Genomic DNA, 19,285 nt, shown 5'->3' with positions numbered 1-19,285 from the left:
GCCAGGGGGGTGTCGGTTTCATGAGTAGCGCGGGTCCCTGTTGGACGGCCCGAGCAGCACCACTACTTGAGATGTTTCTCCATCTTGCCCAGATGCGGTGTGCAGTTGCGAAGCTGCAACCCGCGCACCTGCACCTCGCACGACTCGTCTGCCGTTGCTCCCCCAGCCAGGTCCACTTGAGACGCGCTGAAGGTTGAAGTCATGCGTGGAGTGGAGCCTCAACTGCGTGCTTTAAACAGTGGGCCTCGGGCAGCAGGAATTGACCTCACTGGACAGCCCACCCGGCGCCTACTGCAACTGGCCTAGCGCGTGGGAAACCCGGTTCCAGCGCGCGCAGGAGGGGCGGGCTCTTGATTTCATCGTGTTGCACTGGCCGCCCTTCCGAGACGACGCCACCAGTGTTGTATCGCGAACCTTTCCTTTCTTTTTCCTCTCGCATGAGGCTTTGTATTGCAATTGGGTCCTAATCTGTTCCCCCGCTCCTTTCCCCCCCCACGCACTGCCTCCCCCTTAGCTGGTGGTGTGGGTGGATGCCGTCGCGGAATGCTTCCAGAATCAAGATAGACTGCCGGGTGCGCCCCTAAAGAACACTGCCGGCTCGCTGGCCTTGCCTTCCTCCACTTCCAGCACCACCATCATGGTTCTTGGGCATATCCTTTCTGTCCGAGGTCTTTGCAACCTTGTGGGCAAAAGTCTTGATTTTCCACCCTGGCTTTCCGTCTTGCTCCAACATCTGGCCTGGGCTTCTTCGGCATAATGCAGAGATGGGGTGATAATAAGTGGGTCCCGTGAGCCGGACCCGCCAGCATCGATAGTCCCTACAATATACCCAGGTATTTGCCTCTTACGAAATGACGAGGCGAAAAGTGTTCTCGCAAGCGAGGCTCTTTCTCGTCCAGGTGACACCCAGTCCCAGCGCAGGCCACCAATCGAAGGATCCTATCTATGTAACCTATGTGTGACCCCTTGAGTGAGATGACGGGTCGAAGAATATCACAAGACGTTTCTAGTTCCAGCCCCGACCGCGGTGTCAAATCACGTCAGGGCAGAGAAAACAGGAGCAGATAATTAAATTTCGATTAGCAAGTCGGGTGAGCCACAGGCTAGCCCAACGGTGGACTCCACGTGAGATGTCCCTCTTGGCTCCACGCCCTCCTTCAATGGTCTCCAAAATGTCCTCCGAGGTAGCCAGACCTCTTTGCGGATGCTGCCGTTTCCTACTTTTTTGAGAGTTGAACTTTTGGTGTTGTATGGTATATATAGTCCAGGGAGAGGCGAATGTTGCTCGGTACCCTGCTCATCTGTTCGCTGGCAGGGCTCTTGGGTTTTTTTTTGGGACCCAGCAATGCCAGGAGGGATCCAAGGGCGCAGCATGCCTTCGGAGCCACCACCGGGGTGATCAGTGGACGGGGCGAGTAGGTGTTGTGAGTCGGCAATCAGCCATCTATGGGACCAGTGGCCACAGACGCCTCACAATCCCCCCAACGCGTCGAAACTCTTCCGCCTGGACGCCGTGCCGTGCCGCCACCTCGTCCAGCTTGTGGCTCTTGGCTGGATTGATCACATCGCGCACGGCGTCCAGCCGCGCTCCCCTCAGACCGCAGGCGTAGGCAGTCACTCGGTAGAAGGACCAGCGCATCGTGAACTTGTAGAGCATGTAGGCGACCACGGCCACGGCCCAGAAGGTGCTCAGCCGCTCTAGGAAGACGAAGACTGTCGCCCGGTCGTCTGTGAAGCCCTCGTACTCGGCCCTGCTGACGGAGAATATGACGTCGCTCGCCTCGCTGAGGGTTCCGATCAGGGACTCGGCGCCATTTAGCTCGATTAGCTCCTCGCTGAGCCTGTCTTGGTGCCACGAGCAGGACTCCTTCCGGGGGAGGCCGAGGTGTGCGTGCCAGCGGCGTAGGATGACGCGGAGAATATGGCGGCGCATGGTGTAGTATATAGGCGAGAGGTGCGTGGGCTGTTATGGTCAATGATGGGCAGTTGCTCGTTGGTGACTTGTGCCGCGGGACCTTTCGGCTCGAAGAAAGGCTGTCTCTGAAGGATGGGTGGTCGCGGCCTTGAGGGGGAGGGATCTCGGCTAGAGAGATACGGGAAGCCCGGAGCATATAAATACTGCTGCAGCTAAGTAAAGAGAGAACAAACGAACCCAAAGCAAACGGGTCACTTTATCTCCCAGAGTTGGGACTGATAAGAGCAGAGATTGGTCTGATAATGCAAACGGATACCGACCTAGCTGTTCCCATACGGGTTTGGAACTCCGGGGCAGGTAGCCGCACGACGAGCTTCGCCCCAGGGTTTCCGCGTCGCACAGAGGGGTGAAAATGTCTATTTCGGGATTTATTACATGGTAAAACCAATCATAAAGCCTGTAGCAATTCTTTCGTCCCCACTTGATCAGATGTCGTACATATCTGTGGTTGCTGATTATCGAGGCACGTAGAGGGCGGACGTGATAGTCAAGAATAATGCCCATGCTGGGCCGTGTGAAAATACCAGCAGCAATATCTGGAAACGAAGCGAGGCTGAAGTGAAGTGAATGCGGCTGTGACGAAGCGGGGAAAAGTCTGGTCTCGAAGGGCCCGTTCATCACTTCCAATGCTGTGAACGAAAGGGTTCTCCGTTGCCTTTGTTGCCCTCTAGAGGTAGGAGTCTGATGGAGGGAGAGTAGGTAAGGAGTAGGCAAAGTGATGGTATGGGTTCCTAATTATCTGACAGACAGATGGCACCACCAAAAGGGAGTCGGAATGCTAACGAATGTTTCCGTAAGATTATGGCCCCAATTTCTAACCTTGACAGCACTCGTTAGTTTGCTTCCTGGTCATAGCTATGTTCTCATCATTACCGTTTGTTTAGCTGGTCAGTCGTGACTAGACTTGTTTGTTTGCCATCTGTCACCCCTCCAATCGATGTGTCATTATATCTAGAGAAAGCTGGAAGGGTATAAATGAGGGCATACCCCAGCTACAACCTGCCAGTTCCATTGCCGGAAATCTTCTTGCATATTCCAGCACTTCAAGGCTGTCCTTATTACGAACTGGTCTATCTCTGAACCTGAGAGGCTGTGCGACAAATAGAGGCTCTAGGCATATCCATTTTCAACCCACCTACCCATCCGTCTAAAGACTTGTTCTCTCGGCGAACCTCATCCCTTTCCGACAAGGCAGGACCCGCACCATGGCAGGATCCCTCCCGCCACTCCCGGTCGTGGGCCTTTACGGCATCTCCGGGTCGGGCAAGACAACGCTTGCCAAGGCCCTGAAGGGCCTACAAGACTTGATGGGGACCGACTACACGACCACCCCACAAGCCCCGCCCGTCCCTCTCCAGGTCAAACCGTACAGTTTCAGGGAGGGGTCAGAGCTCATCGACAGCAATGTGCCCGGAGGCCTGGCTGCATTCAAGCAGCTGGGCGCGGCGGAGAAGGAGCAGTGGCGCGAGTCCATCATCAGGGACGTCGCAAAGCACGCCCAGCTCAGCCGCGAACCCGTCGTGGTGACGGGGCATTACATGTTCCCCGTCGAGGCCAAGGATGACGACGACGACGAAGCCCAGCCGCCAAGCCCATCAAACCTCCTATCAAGCCTACAGAGCGTGCACACGAAGGCGGACTGGGAGTCGTACACGCACATCATCTACCTCACCGTCCCGCCCGAGACCATCACCGCCCGCTGCTCGGGCGACGCCACCCGGGCCCGGGCGCCGCTCGGCGCGGACGCGCTCGGGGCGTGGCAGGAGGCGGAGAAGAGGGAGCTGCGGCGGCGGTGCCGGGAGCACGGCGTCGTCTTCACCGTCGTCGACGGGCTGCGCGGGGACCTGCCCGGGCGCGTGCGCGTGCTCCTCGAGTTCATCAGGCGCTCCGAGTGCAAGCTCGACATCATGGGGGTCACGGGCCCCATCGGCCGGCACCCGTGCATGAAGTACGAGAAGACCATCCCGGGCCTGTACAGGAGCCACGTCAGGGTGCTCGCGTTCGACGCGGACCGGACGCTTTCCGCCCAGGACAGCGGCGGCTTGTTCTGGGAACTGGTCGCGGCGCCTGTGGGCATGGCCCCCAACGATGGCGGCGGCGGCGAGCAGGTACCCGTCTTGAAGCAAGTGTTTGGCGGCCCACTGGGCTACAGCCGGAGGGCGTTTGTACAAGCCACCCTCCTGTACGAGGAGGCGGTCGAGGCCCTGGGCGGTGACGACGACGACGACGACGACGACAACGAGTGGTTCGAGTCGCTCTGCGCGTCGGTGGCGTCGCGGGTCGAGATGCGACCCGAGTTCCTCTCGCTGCTGCAGCGGGCCGTCGACGACCCGCTCGTGGTGCCTCTGGTCATCACGTGCGGCCTGAGGCGCATCTGGGAGCTGGTGCTGATGCGGGAGGGCTTCAGGCCGGGGGGCACGTTCGTTGACGGGGGCGAGGCCGAGTCCGAGACCGCGCACGTGGTGCGGCTCGTGGGCGCCGAGCGCGTCGAGGCGCTCCAGCCGGTCGTGGACCCCGAGCACAAGGCCGAGGTGGTGCGGTGGCTGGCGGGTGAGGCCCATCTCGGTGGGATCGTGCCGTCCCGTGGCGTCGGGTCCAACATCTGCGCGTTTGGCGACAGCGCCGTTGACATTCCTATGCTAAAGACGGCACACCGCGCTTTTGTAGTCGTTGACAGGGATAGGCAGGGCGGTGCCATGAGCAAGCAGATGGAGGAGGAGATAGGGAGGTACGCCCAGCCTGGCGTCCTTGACATGGTGTCTCCCGGCGTGTACTGCGACTGCGCCAATGAGTCCTCGTTCTTGTACCGCGTCGAGCTGCCCCCTTCCAAGACACACGGCCCGGTGACAGGACTCTCTGAAGAACAGCACCAACAGCCGCAGCTGTCACTACCTGTCGCCAGCCTGACAGATCCCGAAACCCTTAGCCTGATATTCCCCCCACACACCCCTGAAACGACAGCACTGCGGCCGACGGTCCCAGTCCACCACTCGACCACATGGGCAGCCGCCAACCTCCTCTCGACGCCGATGAGGGACGCGGGCACGAGCGGCCGGGAGCTCCAGCGGGCGCACCGGGCCGCGGGGAAGTACCTGTCGATGCAGCTCCTGCCCGAGGTCCTCGGGCTGGAGCGGTTCGCCATCCCGCACGTCTGCAAAGACGCCGACGCCGACGCCGGGAACGAGCCGGCAAGAACGACGACGACGACGACGGACGGCTACAGGCTCCCGCACGGGGACAGGACGCTGATCGTTGCGCTCATGCGCGGCGGCGACCCGATGGCGCAGGGCGTCTTCGACATGCTCCCCGGGGCCACGTACCTGCACGCCCGCGGGCCCGGGGACGTGCAGGCGAAGCATCTGCATGGCGTCGTCTGCGTGCTGCTCGTGGACTCGGTGGTCAACAGCGGCGCCAGCATGCTCGAGTTCGTGCACGCGATCCGGGGCCTGCACGGGACGGTGCGCATCGTCGTCGTGGCCGGCGTCGTGCAGGCTAACGCCGTGGAGGTGCGGGAGGAGATGCCGGCGGGGGAATCCGGCATGTCCGGCATGTCCGGCATGGTTGAGCCAGGATTGGAGGAGCCGAGCATGCGGGAGAGGCTTGCCGAGTATGGCAACGTCCAGATGGTGGCGTTGAGGATATCGACCAACAAGTTCAAGGGCGTCGGAGGAACGGATACTGGCAATAGGTTGTTCAACACAACGCACCTGGATGACTGTTAGGGTGGTGAGATGCTACCGTCCGATGGACGAGGCTGCACGTGGAGGACAACTCGTCTGATGAGGACGAAATTGCCCAATAGCAGCATCACTGTATGATTAGTATCACGAGAATAGACATGTCAAGACGCAGATATTTTGTCATTTCGGAGTCGTTGTATCCGGGGTTGGGATTCGCTAGCGGCGTCAACTTGGCCCTTTGATAACGGCGATTAACAGGCTCCAAGGAGAAGTAGTCGAAGGAGAAGTAGTAGTTGTGTGTACTCCTGGTCTTCGCCTCGCGTCTCATCGCGTCTATTCCAGCCCCTGCCCACTCAATCCGGCCCGATCGAGCAAGCACCAAGAGAACCACCAAGACCCAATCGTGTCAAAATAGCAGCCAGGCGCCGCGACAAAGCTCGCGGCCGGATGAGTGGTGGTGGAGCGACGTCGCCTGACTAAGCGCCGTCACTCGAGATCCAATCAATCGTGGCTTTCAGGGGCGCGGCCAAAACCAAAACCCCACTGTAACCCCGTCCCGCGCGCCTATAGCCTCTCAACTTCTGTGCCCCACCCAACTCGGGTCTCATGGGCTAGGGTCTTGGCTCTGGACAATGGCGTGAATAGAGTCACTACAATGGTTGGCGTCCGGTTAAATAACACCCTCCGTGCTGCTATTGTCCTGCCATTGTTCTTGCCAGCCAGCCCATCTTCGCTACTGTTTCATCGCAGTCACCTTTTCCTATCTTCTCACTTTTCTCCTTTGTGTCTTCCTTGCAGTCTTTGTTACTCCTTCCCAACACTGCTTGACGCAGCTAGTTGTAATTTTCTCCTCTTTCATAAACGATCCAGGACCCCTTACAAGACCGGCAGAACCTTCATCTTGCAAACATAAACCACTCTCCAATTACCGCCCACGACCTTACGTTTCGTCGACGACACCCACAACCCCCAAGGCTCGGACTCTTCACTCGACTTTCCTTCTCCCAACCTTCCACCAGCAATCACGAAAATGGGTTTCTGGGCTTTCTTCGCCAAGAAGGGCATCTCCATGCTCTGGAAGAAGCACAAGGAGCGCAAGAACGGCGGCGCCGATGCTCCCGGCGAACATGCAGGCTCCAAGTCGAGCCTCCCGCTGCTCGACTACTTTGTCTACTTCCTCCCCTTGCCCATAATCCTCTTTTACCGTACGTACCCCCCCATGATATTGTCCCCCTTCGCCTGGCAGCAATATGTGCTAACTTTCAGCCTATTAGTACTCTGCTTTACCGGATGCCTCGGCACCTCCCCCGGCATCCCGAACCTGAACCTCGTCTCGCTGGTCCAGAACAGCAACGGCACGGGGGAGATGACGGTCCGGATCGGCCACTTCGGCATGTGCTTCACGGCCGAGAACGTCCCCACGGCCTGCACCTCGGCCGTCGGCCAGACGGGCGAGTCGCTGGCCCAGCACTTCCTCTCCGTCGCCGGCAGCAACAGCACCACCACTTCCTCCTCCTCCAACAACGGCACCGCCTCGTCCGCCAAGGGCCAGGCCGCCACGCAGCTGCTGTCGACCGCCAAGGTGATCCAGTCCAAGATCTTCACCCCGCTCCTGCCCGCCACGGGCGTCTTCTTCGTCCTCGGCCTCGCCGCCCTGGCGGTGCTCGCGCGCCTGGCCAGCCGCGGCGGCGGGCGGCCCTACGTCATGGCGCGCCGCCTGCTCATGGCGCTCCTGTGGGGCAGCGCGGCGGGCTCCCTGATGGTGGCGTTGGCCACGACGCAGACGTCGGCCGCGCTCGAGTACGCCGCCACCACGGTCCACGGCAGCGGCCCGTCCGCGTCCGGGAGGGTGCTGTACCGGGGCGCCTCGGTCGAGGCGCTGCAGTGGGTCATCGCCGTGCTCCAGTGCTTCTTCGCGCTCCGCATGGCCTACGCCCACAGGAGCACCAGCCCCGGCGGCGCGGCGGCCCGCAGTGGCGGAGGAAACTTTGAGAAAGACGCCGAGATGGGACACATGAATGTGTAAGTGGGTGTCCAGGACTGGCAGAGAAAGTAGTAAAAGAATTTCCATCACTCGATGGACTGGCATGTTCGCGGATTCGATCTTGGTAGCTAGTGCTACAACACCGGACGCTGAGTTAATAATAGCCTCGAAGGCCCGGGGCAGGTAAAACTCCGAGGCGGGCATGGTTTTGTTGTACCCGAGGCCGGCTTCGTCTCTTGGGTACTTGTAAGAATAGCGTCATGATTTTGCTGGGGGTCGGCTTTCTAGTTTTCTGATTTGATTGGGTCGCCTGGCGTATGGACTGGACTCAATAAGAACCAGGGCTTGTTTTTTTTTCCCCGACAGGGCTGCTCGTCTTGCACAAGAGCGGCGATCATATGTGTAGGTGGGCACAGATTACCTTCGTATACCGCACCACACCGCACCAGAACGGAACGGTCCGGACTTTTCGTATATGTACCCATTGCTGCTAGCGAGGCTGCATACGTGCAGATACGTCTCGAGTTCGACAGAGTGCCGAGTCCGCCCGGCCGAGTCTTGTGTCTTTTGGGGAGTGCACAGGCAGCGCTAGGTCAGGACCGGATAAAATGCCCAGGCATGAATCTGCAGGTGTGTGGCCCGAGTGAGCCGCAAGTGCTGCATCTCAGAATGCAGCTGTTGAAACAAACCTTGTTTGTATTGCGGTATTCCCATGTCCCTGGGCTCATCGTATGCACATACGTACCTCGGCCAGAAAACGGCCATCGATACGATGTGCGCTGGGACACGGGATGGGCTGAGAATCGACGAGTTTAAATATTGCAGGTGATCCTGTTTCTGGACGTGTTCTTGGTGGCCGTTTCTTCAGGACACTCGAGAGGATATCCAGGCCCAGACTTTGTCGACGACATCCAGCGTGAGAGCTGCCATTAATTGTCGCGGGAGACCTTGGTGATCATCGATCGATACAAACACCTTTGACTACGAGATTGTCGAGTCATCGACAACTGACAGGCACAATGGGCTGTAGGGTTCGCCCCGGCATCTGTTCCAAATGCAAATCAGTCAGCAACCAACAGATTGCTAACCTCGGCACAAAACAGTCTTCCGCACGACCGACAGCTTCCAGACCTCAACTGAGATCAAGGGCGTGACGCGGCAGCGGGCCATCGAGGTGCTGCACGACCACGACTTCTTCATCAACCGGGACCCGAACCTCGAGTCGTACGTGCCCGAGGAGCGGCCCAAGGGCGGGCTTCGGCAGCTGCCGGCCGACGCGCAGGCGGCCGCCGTCGGGTCAACGCAGTGCTACGCCGTCACGGACCGCATACCGGCAAAGTTCGCGCGCCTGCTGCCGGGGAAGGCCACGGCCGTCAACCGCTACCAGCTCACAAACATGGAGGACGGCCTGTTCGCGTGCCTCAAGGCCGCGCTCGACGTGCAGTCGGACCGCCGCATCGTCATCCGCGGCGGCAGTGATGGCGACGACGCCACCGTCAGCTTGGTGCTCGTCCATGAGGTCGGCGTCGACTGCAATAAGATGCTCGTCAACGTCTTCAGGGGCCAGTTCGAGGAGCACTGGAGGCGGATCCACGAGGCCCTGGCCGAGAAGATGGGCGGCGAGGTGGTGAAGCACTCTGGGGGTGTTTTGTGATTTGGTTTGTTTGTGGTTGGAAATGATGTGGTGTACAGGCGATACTGCATCTAGAAGGTTGGATATCAGGGCTGGATAGAGAAAGTAATAAAGTGATGGAGTCGCTCGCATTTTTGTGATTGGCTTGGGAAAATCAATGTCAATATTTTAACCTACAGTGAGAATGTGGGGCCGACAACCCCTGTGGCGTCGTGCACTCCAGCCCCAACAAACCACTGAAATCGTCATTGGTCACCAAACTAAACCTCGGAACCGACCCAACATCATCTATCGCCACCACCCGCCTGCCACAAAGTAAGCATTCAAACCCTCACCAGACGCCCTCAAGGCCCCCAACATCACCGCGCCGACAATCCCCCACACCCAACCTCCAACAATGCGCCCCCTCCTCCGCGCCGCCCACCTCCCCGCGCGCTCCCCCCTCCGCCCACGAGCAGCCGCCGCCGCCGCCCCCCGCCGCCTCCTCCTCCTCCTCCGCCCCTCGTCAACCTTCGCCCCCGGCCCGGCCCCGCCACGCCTCCCCGCGGCCGAGCAGGCCGAGTTTGAGCGTCTGCAGCGCGAGGCCGCGTCGGTGGGCGACGCTATCCTGGCCGAGCAGCCAGAAGCGGCGGCGGTAACGACGGCGGAGGAGGAGGCGCCCGCGACATCCGGCGGCATCCGGCGCGGCGCCCCGCCTGAGTTCGACGGTGACGTCAACCCAAAGACGGGCGAGGTCGGCGGGCCAAAGAACGAGCCGCTGCGCTGGGGCGCCGCGGGGGACTACAGCTTCAACGGGAGGGTGACAGACTTCTGAGCCGCCGCCCGTTCATGGCCTAGGGCGAGGATAGAGGATAGGGTCGAAAAAGAAAAAAAAAAAGACGGAGGATTGTACGAATAAAAATTAGAGCCTATACATGCACAGCGGGAGGCGCCGCCTACAAGACCAGCTTCGCCATCAAGCTTGGGCACATGGGTCCCTTTTCACACAGCTCACGGCTCAACACCAATGCCATTCATTCCCATATAGAAGAGTAGTTGTACACGATTAATCCAAGGGTATATAATTATGCGATGGATAGCGCCCAGGCTCGCTGCGCGCGTATAAACACCGGCCATCGAGGGGGTACAGATTCCATGGATGGGCACCAAGCTGCAAAGTCACATGCCGCAACCCCCATGGGCCCAAGGGGCTTTGCGCCGCGTCGCCGCACGGATTGGGATGAGCAGAAGAAAAAAGACAGATCCGGCAAGAACAAGAATATCCAGTTACCAGACGATTTCTTAGTCTTCTAGACTTTAGCCTCGACGGGTGCGCTCGGCGCGCCGGGCTCGCAGGCCTCAGCCATTGGCACGTCCTCGGGCGCCTTTGCCTCTTTGCTCTCGGCTGCCGGTGAACCCATGGGAGCTGGCGCGGCCTCCTTGGCAGCGCTAGCAGCAGAAGCCGAAGTGTCAGCATCAGAAATCGCAGCCTCTGCCTCGGGCGCTTTCTTAGCAGCCCCCGATTCTACCTCCATAGTGGGCGGCTTTTCCTCAACGACAGCTGCTGTGACCCCGACCAACTTGCTGTCTTGACTGTCATCAGCCATGCTAACATCAGCGACAGCAGGCTGGTTCTCCTTGTTACCCTCGTCGGCGGCGGGCACTTGAGGTGTTGCCGGTGCATGGCCGCTGTCACCATCTATATGGCCATTTGCGACAGCCTCCTGGTCCTTCCCAAGGCTTGCCTTGAGCTCTGCGACGGCCTTGGCTCCCGCAGCGCGTTGGGCCTGGTCGCCGCCGGCCGGTCCCGAGAAGCCACCAAGGTTGAGGCCCGCACCCGTGCCGAGAGACACCTCACACAGCGCGCGACTCATACGCTCGCGCCGCGCCGCGCCCCTGATGCGGGACTGGGCCCCCGCTCCGTTAGTGACCCACCGGATACCCAGCACCTTGAAGCTGAGGCCGTCGTGTGAAGCCGTCAGCTTGGGGTTGTGCGAGTAGTCATCGGCAGTCATCGAGGACCCCCGGACTCTGTTTGCATTCCCCCATTCGCGACTCTTGATGCCGTAACGCACGGTAGACGCGTAGTGCTGCAGTTTCGGGAGGACAAGGACAGTGACGTGAAGGTCCTTATCTGGCGGAACATTGACCGGACCCGTCTTGAGGGGTTCCGTGAGCGCGTCTGGTGTTGGGAGCGCCTCGCTGGTCATGTGTGGGTGCTGAGCAGCCTTCCTGCTCCCTGGCCCCTTGCCGTTGGGCCCAGACGGCCGCGACGGCTCCTCAGGATACAGGCCAAGCATGTCAACATTGACATCCTCGGGCCACTCGCCACGGAACCAGCCACCGTGTATGCAGGCTGCGATAACATCTGAATCATCCGTATAAACGTCGGTGCCCCACAGCGCCCTGCGTGACGTGATCTCCTCGCGCGCCATGGAGTTCAAGTGAGCCTTGCTAATCTTGACCGTGACCGTGCAGTTCTCGCGACCCTTAATCAGTGCCATGGGTAGTGGCTTAGGTGTCGACTTGAAGGGCATCTTGGGTGGCCTGCCGGTCACTGGGTCATGAACGCGCGCGGGCTCCAACGAAACTTCGTATAGGACATCGCCAATGTGCTGTCTCGGTTTGTCGGCAACGCTGGCTATGACAGCCACAGAGCTGATAATCTGCTTCGGCTTGGGAAGAAGGATGACGGCGGGGCTCGGTGGTGCCGTGGTCGCCGCAGGCTGCTTGGGCGTGGACGTCGGGGCAGAGGTCCGCGGTGGGGCATGGTGATGGTGGTGAACAGCACGAATGGGTGTAGGGGACGGAACCGCCGCGGCACCCTTGACGTTCTTGAATGGTGTGTTGCCCAAGGCAGCAAATTGTTCGGCGGGAAGATGCGTGTGGTGATGGTGGTGGGCCTGATGATGACTGAGGGGTGACCAAAAGTTAGTTTACGCCTGATTTCCGTGAGAGCAGTCGGTCAGTCAAACTAGGCGTCCAAGGAAACTTACTGATGATGGTGGTGGTGGGCGTGGTTATGGGTCTTTGCACGTTTGACCCTTCCCACCGGTGTCAGGCGCCCCGAGCCGTCATCCTCCACACGCGCCTCCTCCTCCTTCACCTTTGATCGCCTCTTGTTGCGCGACGCTTCCCTGGTCAGCTTGGCCACGCCACTCGTGTTGTCTACCATCCCTTCATGTCCTGGGCCCTCCGAATCGTCCTTCCGCATCAGGCCAGCTGTCGTGAAGGGAACTTGTGCGCCGCTCGGGATAGGGCTTGAAAGAGCCCCAACGCCACTGCCTATGCCAGAAAACATGCGACCGAACTCGCTCTTAATACCAGGTTCACTCGCTGGTCCCGGCAGCTGGGGTTGGGCGCCCTGCACAGCCTGTGGCAGAGGCGATACTCGGCCTTTGCGGTTCATCTCTTGAATTGCCAGCAGTCCTCTTGGCGGCTCCCTGTGGGGTGGCGGTATCTCTTCGGCCGAGACCCTGTTGCGTGAAGGGTCATAGGGAGGGCCAACCCCTGGGCCTCCGGGCCCGCCCGAGTACGCGACCGACGGCCGCGGTGGAGGCTCGTCGGCAGGGTTGCGATGCGGATGCTGTGGCTGCTGTTGAGGATGCTGTTGCTGATGGTGCTGATGGAGAATGTGGCGCTGACGCTCTGGAGAGTCGAACGGTTGTGGATGCGGTGGGGGAGGGCCACGGTCCCCAGGTCCAGAGCCCGGCATGGGAGCCTGGCCCGGGTGTGAGGGCGGCGGATACCGGTCGGGAGGCTGGTGTTGGGGGTGGTATGGCGCGGGGTGCGAGCCAAAGGGCGGCGCGGTCGAATGCGGGTAATCCGGGTGTCGAGGCGGTGGCGGAGGTGGGTGAGCAGCAGGGTCGTAAGGACGGCCAGGTTCGTAATGCTGCGGCGGTTGCTGTCGAGGCCATGGTCCCTGGTCGCGAGGGTCCGGGTGTCGGCCATAGCCCGGAGGCAAAGGGCCCCTTGCATTTGGGTGTCCGTAATCGGGCCCCCCATGGCCCGGCGGCGGCCTTCCAGGCTCACCGCCAGGAGGCATCCCACGCTCCCGCCTCTCAACTTCACGACGCTCCATTTCGCGCCGCTCCATCTCGCGCCTCTCAGCATCACGTCTTTCCCGCTCGCGATATTCCATCTCTTGGCGATCCCGCTCCTGGCGTTCTCGGTACTCCATCTCCCTCTCGCGGTCCCTGTCCATCCGCTCGCGCTCTGTCATGTACCTGGGCTCTTCGTATTTCGGCACCCGAATCGGTCGCTCAGGGTTGTACTCCCCTGAAGGTGGCGGTTCATCGCGCCTGCCGTACATCGGTTCGTGCTGCAGGCCCGGCCGGCCATGCTCCAGCGGTCGGCCACCCTGCGGAATGCCTGGGAAAGATTTCGGTTGGCTGCTCGGACGGGGAGGCACCTGTTGCTGCATGCGACTCGGTTCCCGGCCATAGTCGCCTGCGGGCATGGGCGGGCCGCGCTGGCCGTAGCCCTGGGGAGTACCGTATCTCTGAACGTCAGGGGTAGGGTGCATGCCCTGAGGTGAGGCCGCCGCGCTTCCGCGATGATCGCGTGGGTCTGCGCGCACATCGTATGGTCGCTGGTGATCGGGGGTTTGAGGTCGTCGATAGGGCGGGTAATCGCCGGGATTCATGTGATGCATCCGAGGTGACGCGTGATGGGCAGGTGCGTAGTTTTGGCCCGACATTCCCGAGCTTGTAGATGGCGGCGCATATTGGGAGGGAGGACCCGGCGCGGGCTCCCTGGACGGGGCAGGACCGCCGAGCATGGACGATATCGACATGCTGCTGTTGGCGCTGCCGGTGCGCGCAATCGAGCCGAGCGCAGGAAGCTCGCGGCCGTTGGCGAAGGCCGAGGACTGGCCGACGGGCCGTGGGGGCGGGAGAGGATAGGGCATCTGGTGCGGTCCTGCGCCGTGGCTCTGCTGGGGAGGCGAGTTGGGAGGGGGCATCGGCCGGCCCAGCGACGACGGCGCCGAGGGCAAGGAGGAGGTACTCGGATGCCTCGAGTGGCCAGCAGAGGCCGGGTGCGACGTGGGCTCGTATGCGCGTGGCTGGGAGAAGTAGTGCGGGTCAGACGGGCGACGCTGCTGGCCGTGCTCGACTTGGTAGGTTCGATCGTTCGGTGGTGGCGCCGGGTGCGAGGTGGGCGGGAATGGTGGCTGCTGGGCTGACGTCGAGGGTGGAAAAGTCGGATTGCGGGTAAACAAAGGAGAGGCGCCCGAATTCCGCTGAGAAAACGGGTGTTGTGGTGGTTGTCGCGGATCCATTTTTTTTTTCAGGGCCGGCACGAGGACACAGGACTGGCGGAGCGACGAGTAAGGGAGCTCGCAGTGGCTGCTTATGTCGCGCCAGCTGTCGATCTCGCTGTGGCGGGTGCTCGTCGGGCGCGTCGGGCCAACGGCCTTGTCTAGGCGCGGGCGCGGGCGCGGGCGCTGTGCCGCAGAACGGGAGCTGCAGTCAATAGTCGGGCGTCAATCGCAGGCTCGCGACGCGCAGTGCGAGGTTGAGGGCATTCCCGAGGCAAAAGGCTAACGAGGATTTGGTTTGGCGGGTGGAGAGGAGGTTTCGGGGAGGCAAGGAGGAAAAAAATCGACAAAAGCTCGGTGCTTGGTGCTCGGGTGAGCTGCGTGACCAAATTTTCGCTGGGGATCGGGCTGGGCTGGCTGGAACGGGCAGGGGCACACGGCAAAGCTGGGACGGGATGGGCGATGGCTTGGGCAACAAGGGGGGGTGACAGGGAGCTGGGGTCACATCGGCGCGGTCGTGATCCACACTGGTGCAGGGGTGACCCTCCCGCTTCTGCTGCGGCGGGCGAATCTTGCACAAGCCGTAGCCACAGGTATTTTTTTTTTCTCCACGCAGCGCGTGGGAGCAGCCGAGACGGGCAACATGAACCTTCAGCGTAGCGCTGCCAGACTGAACTGAAGCTAAAAAGCCAGCCGCGGCATGGATCCATGGATACCACCGACGGCGGGGGGCCCTGGGCGGTGGTTGGAGCGCAAAACGCACCGCCATATCGCATGCTGCTGCACGACGAATTGCAGCCCGGTGAGATAGCCGATTCCGCAGTCGACAAGATGCGAGAGGGCAGCCTGCAGGTCGCTGCAGGCCAGCACACACCCATTCATGCCACAGAACCGTCGATACGCTCCTGCAGGCCGTTTGTTTGTCTGCCCTCGCCCTTCCGTGAGCCCGCAGAGACCCTCGAGGGCCTGAGCCCTCATGAGCCTGATGCGATCGACGCATCATCAAAATGCCAGCCATTCCTGATTGGCGCGCCCCTGCACGGGCACGGGACTTGGGCTGATCTCGACCTCGTTTGACGCGGCGTGATGGAGCATGCAAGTTTGGTGGCCAACGCCAGCGGACTAGACTGGTACCTACCAGTGGGCAGACGGGGTCTCAGGTCCAACCTGGAACCCATGAACGACAGAGGCCAACAGAGCAACAGGGCCGGTCTGGCATGCACCAACCCGTGTGATTACACACCATCCTAGCATTATTTGGCTTCCTAAACGGAGCTACTATAGGAAGGAGGATATCACATAAAAAAGAAGAAGAAAAATCATTCGTGGTTCTGACAGTTGGCGCCACGGTCCGCCGCCAGGGTCTTAGGAGTGCGGGGAAAGAGAGGGGCCAGGGCGCGCCAGCTCCTGCGCAATTAATTGATTCTGCCGCTTTTGATCGCAACAGCAAGCTTCTATCCGCTCACCGCCTGTAAGGAAGGTTCCAGGCCAATCTGACAGTCTGTTTGCTTTCTGCCAGGGGTCGGCCCAACATTGAAAAGGCACGAGTCTGCGCTGGTTTAGAGAATGACTCAGATCAAGCTTGTCAGGCACCGGCTTCCTAGCTTGTGTTCTCCGGGCAGGCAGTCGCCCCAGAGCACCAGCTCCATCGCCGCTTTCCTCGCACAAGAAGCTGGTGACATGTGAGAGCCAGCTGGAACAATACAGCGCGTCACCCACCATGCATGGCGTCGTCGACTTGCCTCATTCTCCTGCCGACGGCCGACGCGCCACTGGCGGGAAAGCGAGATTCCTCCCTGCATGTCCCCGCTGTGGCTGCCGAGGAAACACGCCAGTGCGAACCCGGCACGTCACCTGCTGCAACACAAGGCCTCGGAAACAGGCACACACGATGCCGCGGGAGGGCGAATATTCACAACCTAAAGCTTCACAGCCCCGGCATAAGCCACGTGATCAATCAGACGTATGTACCAGAAAATCCCATACTTGGGAGTTTGGTTTAATATTAAGATAAATCTAATCCAAGTCGTGTCTATGGTCGTGAATATTAGTTATACGCCTTCTCCTTGCAATCCGTAAAGCCATCACCAGTCATGATCAATGACACTAGCAGGACAGGTCAAAGTAGGGCTGCATCTGTCCCAAATCTCCGGGGCCGTAAATCCCAAAGTCGGGATTGGCCTGACCCCACTGGCTCTCCTGCAGCATGTACCACCACACGTTGATGCCGCGCGAGATGAGCGAGCAAGCAACCTCCCGCCAGTAGGTGCGGGCGTTGGCGGCGCTAGCGACGGCCTGGTTGACGGTGTCGCCAATCACGGGCCAGCCGGTCTCTGTGACCCAGACGGGGCGGCCGTTGGCGAGCGCGACGGTCTTGTCGAGACCGTCGTAGAAGCGGGCGCGGGCGTTCTCTATGCTGTTGGCCGCCTCCTTCTCCCAGTACGGGTAGCCGTCGAAGCCGAGCCAGTCGAGCTGGTCCACGACCTTACGGTTGCGGCCGTCCAGGAAGGCGTTGTAGGTGTCGACGTGGCCAACCGGGGTGCCGGCCAGGGGCGTGCCTGCCAGGAACTCCCGCGTGCGGCGGATGTAGCGGACCAGGGTGTCGGCATCGACACCGACCTCATTGTTGATGCTGCGGTATAGGTCCTCGCTGCCAACCGAGATGCCGACCACGAGGCGAGTGAAGGACTCGCCGTAGGAGTCGATGGCCTTGCGGAGCGCGATCAGCTCGTTCTCGATGGCCTGGTCGCCGCCAGAAACCCAGAGACCAAGCAGGAGCTTGGTCTGGGTGTTGATGGCGGCGGGGATGGCCTGCACAACGTCATTGGCCGTGTGCCATTGCACTACAGTGAGTGTTGGTCAGTCGACACCTCTCTTTCTTACTTGAGGCTCTTGGAGGTTGTCTTACCCATTGTGTAGAGACGAGCGCTGTTCCACCCGCTGGTGCCCGGCAGGTTCTTGGCGCGGTTGAACTCGTACTCAAAGTCAACCTGGGACTTGGGCTGCTGGTTCATGAAGAAGGCACCATAGTTGAAACCCTGGATGGCAGCGCTGGCCGTGCTGGCCATGGCCACAAGGCCAGCGACGAGGGAGGAGGAACGCATCGTTTCTGGCTGTGCGAGAGAAGCGAGTGACTGAGTGAGCGATAGGTGCTGAAGAGACCACAGCCAAGATGCGCATCAAGGACGAAGACCTGGGCGCTTATATAGAGGTGGCACAGATGGCGGTGACCCGCGCTCCATGGCACCGGATCGAATCGAACCTGGGCAAGGATAAAAATAAGCAATAAAAATTTCAAGCCGTTGATGGGGGAATCATCACGCACTTTCAGGGGTGTCTCCCGGCTAACACTCCCGTATCTGCACGAAAAGCCAGGTTTGGGCTCGTATCGCGCGGGTCCCTCTGGATTCTGTGTTCTGGAATCTCGCTGGCGAACAAATAAAAAGGGGCCCCGAATGGCGGGTGGCAGGCCACAGTGCACAGCCACGCAGCCCCCGAGGGACACGGGGACCGCTGGGGGGCTCTGGCGGTGGGCAACCCCTGTGGTCCGGACCAGTCTAATGTCTCCCCGGCCCTGTTGGCGGGGGTCTGCCTACCCGGACCTTGAACCGCTAGCGAGAGAGTTTGGGCATGACGGCTTGGCGATCGTTGATGAGGCTATTTAGGAGTGAGGGTAGGTTCACAATGCGCTATTTAGAGGGTTGGGTTTGTACAGCTGTGCTTTGGCCATCTAAGCCCCAGAACGGGTTGACAGCCAAGTCGACTAGCAAATGCGCAATTGATGACTTCATGCTCCGCAGAAAGAAAGGGAGCCAAATTCGCGGGCTAACACGGTGCCGCCGAAATTTTGCTTTTTCTCGATTCCCCCTTGCGTTTCCATTTCCACTTCCAGTTCTAGGCTCGTCGGTCAATCACACACAGACTTTGTGTCCGCCCACGGACGGCGTTGGTGCAAACGCGGTTGACAGTCACTGTTCTCTATTCGACCACATCACTCAAGAACTGCCTATCAGCCAAGGTTCTTGATCCAGGCCGACGAGCAATGTCAAAAAGCAGACACGGGCAATGGAGGCTGGAACACGATGCCGCTCCTGGTCTCAATGGTCCCAGCTTGTTGTTCTCGGCGAGCGTGCATGACGGTATCCAAACAAAAAGAAACGGCTTCCCGATGGGCATTTGGAATGCAAAAGCGCCGTTCCTGTCCAAAGAGGTTGAAAACAAACAATAGTCGCCTTTGTGGATATGCCTTTGCCGAACCCAGGATCGTACGACTGCTGACACAGTTGGATCGCGGTATTGCTGCACCTGACATTAGCGAACAATACGATTGGGCCTGCTTCACTACCGTCCACATTCTGCTCTCGTTTTTCCCTTCCGAGGTCATGGGTATTGTCGGCTTCCCACCAAGCCAATAAGAATTCCATGCGGACGGGTGGGGTTGCGTGACAAAGCGGAGAAGAGCCACGTCTGCCGACGTCACACACCGAATGCTAAAGATAGGTTGAGCTTGGCTAACGGACAGCTTCAGCTCATGAACTGATAGCGCGTGTGGTTTCCGAGAGCTCGCGTTGCCAAGGGTCGTCATTATTCCGGCTTCAAACCGGACATCTTCGCCAAATACACAACGCTCTATCTACACTCTAACTTCGTAGCTCCTTTATGGCATTCTTGGGGCGGCAACTGGAGCAGTGACGACATCAAACGGGTTGTTAGGGCGGCGAGTAAGTGACCCACAGGGCAGGCCAACCAATGACGGCAAACGTATGTAAACCCC

At 60.1% G+C, this 19,285-nt stretch overlaps 8 protein-coding genes across 8 annotated transcripts; 4 read left to right on the top strand and 4 right to left on the bottom strand.

Annotated features, from left to right (window-relative positions):
- Positions 1-62: 62 nt before the first annotated feature.
- Positions 63-604, bottom strand: GGTG_10950 (hypothetical protein; the record flags this gene model as incomplete). Its single annotated transcript, XM_009228829.1, has 2 exons — positions 270-604; positions 63-186 (listed from the first exon to the last, which is right to left on the bottom strand). Exons 1-2 carry the CDS (start codon positions 437-439, stop codon positions 63-65), a joined length of 294 nt encoding a protein of 97 aa, XP_009227093.1. The 5' UTR covers positions 440-604.
- Positions 605-1,444: 840 nt separating this feature from the next.
- Positions 1,445-1,933, bottom strand: GGTG_10949 (hypothetical protein; the record flags this gene model as incomplete). Its single annotated transcript, XM_009228828.1, has 1 exon — positions 1,445-1,933. The coding sequence occupies one exon, from the start codon at positions 1,931-1,933 to the stop codon at positions 1,445-1,447; it is 489 nt and encodes a 162-aa protein (XP_009227092.1).
- A 1,247-nt stretch (positions 1,934-3,180) lies between these two features.
- On the top strand, positions 3,181-5,697 carry GGTG_10948 (hypothetical protein; the record flags this gene model as incomplete). Its single annotated transcript, XM_009228827.1, has 1 exon — positions 3,181-5,697. One exon carries the CDS (start codon positions 3,181-3,183, stop codon positions 5,695-5,697), a length of 2,517 nt encoding a protein of 838 aa, XP_009227091.1.
- Positions 5,698-6,258: 561 nt separating this feature from the next.
- On the top strand, positions 6,259-8,052 carry GGTG_10947 (hypothetical protein). The gene is made up of 2 exons (XM_009228826.1): positions 6,259-6,860; positions 6,930-8,052. Exons 1-2 carry the CDS (start codon positions 6,686-6,688, stop codon positions 7,679-7,681), a joined length of 927 nt encoding a protein of 308 aa, XP_009227090.1. The 5' UTR covers positions 6,259-6,685; the 3' UTR covers positions 7,682-8,052.
- Positions 8,053-8,693: 641 nt separating this feature from the next.
- GGTG_10946 (hypothetical protein) lies at positions 8,694-9,397 on the top strand (the record flags this gene model as incomplete). The annotated part of the gene is made up of 2 exons (XM_009228825.1): positions 8,694-8,703; positions 8,743-9,397. The coding sequence occupies 2 exons, from the start codon at positions 8,694-8,696 to the stop codon at positions 9,291-9,293; spliced, it is 561 nt and encodes a 186-aa protein (XP_009227089.1). The 3' UTR covers positions 9,294-9,397.
- A 143-nt stretch (positions 9,398-9,540) lies between these two features.
- GGTG_10945 (hypothetical protein) lies at positions 9,541-10,344 on the top strand. Its single transcript, XM_009228824.1, has one exon. It carries the CDS (start codon positions 9,670-9,672, stop codon positions 10,084-10,086), a length of 417 nt encoding a protein of 138 aa, XP_009227088.1. The 5' UTR covers positions 9,541-9,669; the 3' UTR covers positions 10,087-10,344.
- GGTG_10944 (hypothetical protein) lies at positions 10,227-16,465 on the bottom strand. Its single transcript, XM_009228823.1, has 2 exons — positions 12,248-16,465; positions 10,227-12,164 (listed from the first exon to the last, which is right to left on the bottom strand). Exons 1-2 carry the CDS (start codon positions 14,530-14,532, stop codon positions 10,562-10,564), a joined length of 3,888 nt encoding a protein of 1,295 aa, XP_009227087.1. The 5' UTR covers positions 14,533-16,465; the 3' UTR covers positions 10,227-10,561.
- On the bottom strand, positions 16,425-17,718 carry GGTG_10943 (GPI-anchored cell wall beta-1,3-endoglucanase EglC). Its single transcript, XM_009228822.1, has 2 exons — positions 17,420-17,718; positions 16,425-17,354 (listed from the first exon to the last, which is right to left on the bottom strand). The coding sequence occupies exons 1-2, from the start codon at positions 17,613-17,615 to the stop codon at positions 16,618-16,620; spliced, it is 933 nt and encodes a 310-aa protein (XP_009227086.1). The 5' UTR covers positions 17,616-17,718; the 3' UTR covers positions 16,425-16,617.
- Between the last annotated feature and the right edge of the window lie 1,567 nt (positions 17,719-19,285).

This window comes from Gaeumannomyces tritici, assembly GCF_000145635.1.
Source record: "Gaeumannomyces tritici R3-111a-1 unplaced genomic scaffold supercont2.6, whole genome shotgun sequence".
Taxonomy (NCBI): Eukaryota; Fungi; Ascomycota; class Sordariomycetes; order Magnaporthales; family Magnaporthaceae; genus Gaeumannomyces; species Gaeumannomyces tritici.
The sequence above is the reverse complement of the archived record's forward strand: the minus strand, read 5'-3'. Positions and strand labels throughout refer to the sequence as shown.

Excerpts from the sequence above, each read along its gene's own strand:
- GGTG_10943 (XM_009228822.1), bottom strand. The coding sequence starts at position 17,615 with ATGCGTTCCTCCTCCCTCGTCGCTGGCCTTGTGGCCATGGCCAGCACG. Across the intron at positions 17,355-17,419 it reads CGCTCGTCTCTACACAATGG|TGCAATGGCACACGGCCAAT; the intron begins GTAAGACAACCT and ends CACTCACTGTAG.
- GGTG_10947 (XM_009228826.1), top strand. The coding sequence starts at position 6,686 with ATGGGTTTCTGGGCTTTCTTCGCCAAGAAGGGCATCTCCATGCTCTGG. Across the intron at positions 6,861-6,929 it reads GCCCATAATCCTCTTTTACC|TACTCTGCTTTACCGGATGC; the intron begins GTACGTACCCCC and ends TCAGCCTATTAG.
- GGTG_10944 (XM_009228823.1), bottom strand. The coding sequence starts at position 14,532 with ATGGATCCGCGACAACCACCACAACACCCGTTTTCTCAGCGGAATTCG. Across the intron at positions 12,165-12,247 it reads GCCCACCACCACCATCATCA|TCATCATCAGGCCCACCACC; the intron begins GTAAGTTTCCTT and ends GTCACCCCTCAG.
- GGTG_10945 (XM_009228824.1), top strand. The coding sequence starts at position 9,670 with ATGCGCCCCCTCCTCCGCGCCGCCCACCTCCCCGCGCGCTCCCCCCTC.